General features: G+C 41.4%; 1 protein-coding gene across 1 annotated transcript in view; it reads left to right on the top strand.

Annotated features, from left to right (window-relative positions):
• Window positions 1-7,104, top strand: part of MTMR3 (myotubularin related protein 3) — a gene marked incomplete at its 5' end in the record, with an annotated part of 34,360 nt that overhangs the window by 1,284 nt on the left and 25,972 nt on the right. Inside the window, 3 exons of the mRNA XM_009997291.1 lie at window positions 1,301-1,467; window positions 5,091-5,187; window positions 6,705-6,818. Of these exons, the coding sequence (XP_009995593.1) occupies window positions 1,301-1,467; window positions 5,091-5,187; window positions 6,705-6,818 (378 nt within the window). The remainder of the gene's footprint in view (window positions 1-1,300; window positions 1,468-5,090; window positions 5,188-6,704; window positions 6,819-7,104) is intronic.

Raw genomic sequence — 7,104 nt, 5'->3', positions numbered from 1 at the left:
TTCCCTACATTCTCTGAGAATCTGTTCATGGTGCCACTGGCCATTGGGAGACCATGAAGTGTGGGGCTGGGACACCAGAATTAGAACATGTTCATATTCTTCTTCATGAGTAAAGTAGTTTGTGTTTTGATTAACAGGGTTCAAGTGACAATAGTTACTTGCATCACTAACTTTAAAATAATTTAGGAAGGAAAATGGGCTCTTCAGGGTGAGATGGAGCTGTCTGGCTATGGGTATTTAATAGACTATTACCCAGGTGAAGGCAGTGGTCTCAACTTTCTTCATAGTGATGGGAAATAAACACCCTCCAGACTGCAGTTCCTCAGAGCTACTTAAACATGTTGCATGAGCTAAACATGTCTTTTTCCTTCCACTCACTGACTTTTAGGTATTTGCAAGTAAGGGAAATAAATCTTGCCCTTAGAGGATACAGGTGCTGCCATTAACCGTGAATGCAGCTGAATCCAGGCTGAGCTGAATGTAAATACTTGGTGAATATTTTATCACAATAAAATCTTGAAGAAACCTGTCAGAGCAAAATCATTGATCTTATTTTCTATAGGGTCCAGGAATCCTCTTTGAAAAATAAGATGATGTAATTTTAATATACTGCTTTGAAGATTAGTTTCTCCTGTGCAGGGAATGTTCTTGCTTGCTGTCTGTGACATTAGACAAAGCTCACTTTCAAAAACATGGTTTGGCTTCCCACCAAGAACAGAGAGAGAATCTCAGCATATGAGATAGGGGTATAATGTAAGATTTCAGATACTGGAGTTTGTCCTCATTATTCTCAAATGGATTATTTTAATGAAATGGATATATTTCTCTTACATCTGTTTTAAAAAGTGTGTTCTTGTTTATGGGAAGATGATGCTTAGGTTCTGTGGTGGGTTTGTGAGCTCCCAGCTGAGACCACCAGCCAGCAAGGGGCTGTAGCACGTTCCTCTCGGGGTGTGGGAAAGCTGCAGCCTGGTCCCAGTGATACTGGCCCTGCTTTTGTAGTAAATATATTCATCAATATCTGCCTCATTCATGCCTTGTAGGGCATACCACTGTTTTATTCCCAACCACAGAACGTTGCTTTCCTGCTTACAGTACATTTTGACCTCCTGAGTGTGTTTTTGTTCACTGATACCCAAAGGTTTCCCTTTTACTATCCACTGTAAAGTGCCCAGAAACAAAACTAAGCAGTAAGGGTGTTGCACTTCTTGCTGCCACAGATGTTGCCATAGCCTGTCAGATCTTACAGTCTGACATCTTTGACTGAAAATTAACAGCTCAATGTTCATTCCTGGGACAGGTGTCAGTTTTCTACTTTTGAGCAGTGTCAAGACTGGCTGAAGCGGCTGAACAACGCGATCCGCCCGCCCTCCAAGATCGAGGACCTCTTCTCCTTTGCCTATCACGCCTGGTGCATGGAGGTGTATGCTAGTGAGAAGGAGCAGCACGGGGACCTGTGTCGGCCAGGTATGTGGAAACACTTGGGGGATGCATCCCAGATGCACTGGCTGGCAACTGCCAGTTTGCTGAAAGCCAGAGCTTTCACCAGAAGTTATTAACAAATTCAGTCTGTGCTGTTGTAAACTGAACCTGGGAGATTGCAGCTTGGAATTTCTTCTGTGCTTAAGTCCTTACACTTCTTCACTGACAGGTGAATATACTCTGTGTGGTATGTGTAGGTATAGTTCCACCATCACTGGCATGAGGTGTCCTGTAATAATCTGCATGTCTGCCCCTCGATCTGAGTTTTGTTCTGGCCAAACAAAGCAGGGATGAGCTCTCACCATTGTTGCTTTGGGATCAATGCACAAAACAGGACCTGAATATCCTGAGGAAATAATTGTGATGGATTTGGTTTAGTCAGTCATGTATAATACTAATACTAACTTTGATCACCAGGGCAGCAACTTTCAATCTAAAACATTTTCTATTGATGGTGTCCACGTTTTTTTGCAATTGGCCAGAACAGTAGTCTTAAATGTGGATGATGGGGAGCAGGTAGATGAAGGAGAAGGAGGTCCCTGACCTGCTCTTGAGGTTCATTCCCAGCTGCAAGACAGAGACCTATTTTAGTGAAATGTCATCCTTGCTGGAACATTTTGGAAGCCCATAAGTAAATAGAAGCTAAAAATTGTGGTGCTGGTGGTTACGAATACTAGGAAATCTAAGTTGAGGCCCCTACAGTCCAAGGCTCTCTGCTCCATGTTGTCTGAGAAAGGTGTCCTGGTTACCAGGCTGAGGGTTGTTAGTGTGATTCACTTCTTACAGCTTCTGGGGCTGAGCAAGAACTATCATCTCTTTGGTGTCTGAGGAAGAGGAGTCAACAGGCAGCACACAAGTGGGAGAAGGTGCTTCTTGGGCCTGGTGCTTCACTGGTTCCTGCACTTCACACACTTTGTGTTAATGTTTACTGAAAAAAAGGCCAAAAACCAAAGAATCCTCAGAGCAGAATTTTAAACTCGTGTCTCTTCCTTCCTAACTAACTTCAGGAACTGGAAGATAGACATGTAGATGACTTGCTAAGTCTCCTTATAGTCCATTTACCTTTTAATTAGCTTTTAGCAATCAAATTTTTGGTCTTGTGACTGTGTCTGCCAAATAATTTTCTTTAGTAACTTTTTCTTCCCTGTAGCTTGTTTATTTCTGGTGGCAAATACTCTCCTTCCAAGAGTTGAATTGTAGTTGAAACAAATCTATGGGAATGTTATGGAAGTTAATCCCAAGACATGGTAATTTATTTTTTGTATCCAAGGAGCCCAATATTTGGTAGATACAGAGAAAAATATCAAAGTGCTTTAAAATCTAAGTACCAACTTCTGGGGAAAAAATGTAAGGAATGGGAGTTATGAACTCTGGCTCACAAGATCAGTTTTCATAGTCAGAAGGCACAAGACCACAAAACGTTTATCTTGCTTTTTCTCTGATTTTGAGAGCTGATTAGGATGCTTCCAAAATGTTATCAGTCTGAGTTCAAAATGCCTCTAAACAGCAGGAGGGACAGACAAAATGTTAAGACCAGGGTTTCATTTCTCAGAGGAAAATCTGCTCCCACGACATGCACAGTAGCTGAGAAATTAAAAGGCAGAAATCAAACAGAATATTTCATGTTCATGTAACTTCATGTGTTTGTCTTCCAACCCACTAGCAGCTGGGGGTAGCTCCAGTATTCTCATTTGCTATCCAGAAAAATCCTGAAGGAACTATCACAAATGTTAACCACCATTCCCCACAGCAGCTGATAATGAAGTCTGTCCTCAGTGCTGCAAGAACATGCTGCTGTTCCAAGACAATGCTGTCTGGGTTTGTTGGTGGGTTTTTTTAAGTCTCTGCCAAGGAAGAACATGACAGAGGTGGAATATAATTGTCCCAGTTTCACCTCTGCACTTGACAGAGGGTCAGAGGGCTCCTCAGAGTTGGCACCTCTCTGGAGGCTCCAACTTTTGTGCAGCAGGGACTGAGCAGCTGATGTGTTGAAGTAGGTGGTGAGGAGATAATCAGTTCCAGCTCAAGCAGAGCTCACGTGAGAAGCAGGAGATGGTTGGCAAGCTCCAGTCTAGCTGACCTGGCAGCTGGGAAGGTGAAGCAGAACTGCAGTGCTTGTGTGGTGCTGAGATCAGCTCCCTGCAGAGAGGACACCACAGGAGGCAGAGCTGGTGCTTTTTTTATGGGACTGGTGGACCAGTAAAGAGAGTAAGTGATGAAGGTCAGTCAGGTCCATAGATTTTCCTGCCATGTGCCTGTTGAGTGGTTGTTCTCCATTTGCACACAGTGTCAGTCTCACATTGTGCCTTCCAAAAAATGTGAGAAAATCAATCTCTTGGCACAGATCTTGCACATTTCCATATTGCAAAGCATGTCTGGATTTGTAAAGTACCAGTGTCAGTGGATTAGCTGACCTGGAGGAGTGGATAACATTATAGCTTTTCTTTCACATTTAATTAAGTCCTCTTGTTAGGCTGCTAATTTATGATTAAATTACCTATTTCTCTAGCTCAAATTGTTCTGCAATGTCCCTAAAAAAATTATTTCAGACAATGTACCTTTATATCTATGAGATCTACATATATCTGAGGCATTGAAAGTCTTTAAGGGTTTTCTGAAATACATAATGGAAAGCAATAAAGCAGCAATTTTAAAAGAGATTTATTTTTCCCCCTCTTGGGTGATGATTTAACCTCATGATTTAATGATACAGTAATTTAAAGAGACAAGCAATGCACAGACTTTCAGCCTTTCATTGTATTTAGTGTTGCTCACATGCTTATTAAATTTATCACATTTCTTAGCTCTGTGAACCCGGAAATTTAGGACATTACTCTCTTGTACATGTTCATTTAGTATGTTCTGATTCTCTAGGGCTTCAGCCTATCAGAACATGTTTTTCTTTATTACCATTGTCTATTTTCCCATTGTATTTTTCATACTTTAAAAGGAGTGTCTAGGAAATAAAGGGAGCTCATTGCAGTTCCTTTAATATATTAATCCAGGAATTGGTGAGGATCTTGTGACTGATATTTGAGTCAAACATTCATTTATGGATTTCATCTTCATATCTCCACATGACTGATGGAAGCATAATGTCCAATTTACAGATGGAAAACTGAGATGCAGGTGAAATTCCAAGACTTGCCTACAATCACCCAGGAAACCTGTGGCTAAAATTTCATGCTAAATGGAGATTGCCCAGGTTCCAGACCCCATTCCCTGTGTCATCCACTCACATATCAGTCAGACCAGAGCTTCACATTCTTTTCATTGATACAAAATTCTCCTCAACTTCAGACAAGAAAACCTACCAAGCATTTTCCCCCTCAAACTGCTGATGGATCCTGATTTGCTTTTGTTGAAGTGCCTGGTTCAGGTGTTACTGTTTCTTGTAAGAGCTTACAGAAGCTGGTCATTCCAGAGGAAAAAGTGGGTTCTCCTCATCTTGATTTTCAAAACAGGGTTGTGAAATGTAGATGATGGTTTTGGAGTGTTCCTTTCTCTTTTCAGTTTTGAATAAGTGTAAGTTCAATGGTGGTTTAACTACTTGCAAAGGTAGGATTCTCATTTTGGATTTCTTTTCTCTCCCTGATTTTGATACCCAGGAGAACATGTAACTTCAAGGTTTAAAAATGAAGTGGAGCGGATGGGTTTTGATATGAACAATGCCTGGAGGATTTCCAACATCAATGAAAAGTACAAGTAAGTTACGTGGGTTGCTAATTCACAGCCAAATGCCTTCTCAAAACACCCATTTTGTTACAGCAGATCACTGGAACTTTTTCCAAGTTCTTCAGTTTCTAATAAGGGACAATTAGAATTATGATTTTGTTTTGTTTTGTTTTTTATTGAAAAAAAAAAAGTGCTTTTAAAGTATTTTTTAATATTTTATGAGCTGCTGCAATTTTGTAGGCTTAGAAATACCAAATCCAGATTTGGATGTGCTTGCTGGAGGATGTCTTAGAGAATAAACATTATAATGGAAGAAATGGAAGCCTTAAGTGAAGAGAGTGGAGTTGGAACTTACTAAATAAAAAAAAATTCTGTGTCTTATTCTCCAACTTCTGACAAAGACTTGTATTAAAAAAAGAAGTTGGTTCGGAAGAGTTAAGCTTGTAGATCCTGAAAATAAGTGAGAACACTCCCTGTGCTCCTGAAAACCTGAGAAATGTCCTCTTCTGTAGCTGCAGGAGCAGAGAAAGGTTTTCCTCCATGCATGGGTGGTTGGACGGAGTCCTGGGTGGTCCCTGATCCAATTCAAAGCAAAACCAGGGTTGGCACTTTGTGATGAAATGTTTCATTGCTCTGTCTTTGCAGGGTAATGACTTGCAGCTGTCACTGCAGGAAGAATCTGTCTTGGTCTCTAAAAATCTAGGGAACCAAAAAAAATAGCTATTCCTTGCATATTTAATAATAAAGAAGAGAAAACTTTTATGTCATATGGAAGCAGGATGGCACAAACTGCCCCTTTCCTTCTTGTGGCCAGCACTTGGTAAAGAGCATTTTTTCAGGATGATTGATGTATTTTTCTGAATAAATGGGCTCTGACAGGAGTCCATATCTGTCCTGCTTCAACAGTAAATCCTTCTCTTTGAGTGAATGGACTGGGGATGAACTAGTGCAGGGTCCAGCAATGTACTTCAGCCACTGGCTGCTTGTGCTCTTCTCATGGGCAATCAGGGCTTTATTAGTCAGCTGGTGGGGTAGGAGGTGCATCTAGTAGAAGAAAGTTCCAGTTCTCCAGTCAAACACAAGCCAGTGCTCTCAGGTTCCTGCCTCCAAGCAGGGTTGAGCAGCCAGTGCCCTTTTTCCATGAGTCTTCTGTCCTGAATCCAGTAGCCCAAGGTGGCTTGCTGCTGAGCCACAAATCAAGTGGCCAATGGAGAGACATGGAATTTTTTTTCTATTGTCCACTTTATTTCAGCTGCTGGAGTTAATTATTATTATGTAAATTGCTTACATGAGAATTTCCTGAGAAAACACCAGCTTGAATCTCCTAATTCTGAAGTGCATTTGTGCACCTGGATGTTCCCAGTGATCCTGGATATGCAAAGCAGGAGTTTATTAGTATAGAATGAAACAGGAATTAACAACATGGCAGTTTTCTGAGGTGAACAGCTGCCAGCTTCCTTCCACTACTTATTTGTGTGTTTTGGCTGGGAAGTATGGAACTGCTCCCCACCACTGACATCTAACCCTTTGCACCACTTTTCTCACAGGCTCTGTGGGAGTTACCCCCAGGAAATCATAGTTCCTGCCTGGATTACGGATAAAGAGCTGGAGAGTGTGGCAAGCTTCAGGTCCTGGAAGCGTATCCCTGCTGTTGTGTACAGGTGAGGCTCTTGCAGGTGGAGCAGCCTGGCTGTAAATGGGGTGTTCCAGCAAGTAAAAGCTGAAATAAGTTGTAACTGGGAATCTTGGCTTGTAATGAAAGGTGTTTGGGCTTTTCAGGCCCCAGATTGACCCCTCACTGAGCCTGATAAACTTTAGCAAAAGTGTTAAAGGGTTTTTAAAATAATATTTTTATAATTGAGTCGAAGTAGAGAGAGGTCTGGTTTATGTGTTGCTGTATTTTTGCATCTATAACATGTTGTGGGTTGTTGCATGAAGGCCCAGGAC

This window comes from Chaetura pelagica, unplaced genomic scaffold (genome assembly GCF_000747805.2).
Source record: "Chaetura pelagica isolate M959 unplaced genomic scaffold, ChaPel_1.0 scaffold1094, whole genome shotgun sequence".
Lineage (NCBI taxonomy): Eukaryota > Metazoa > Chordata > Aves > Apodiformes > Apodidae > Chaetura > Chaetura pelagica.
This window is presented reverse-complemented; position numbering and strand designations above follow the sequence as displayed.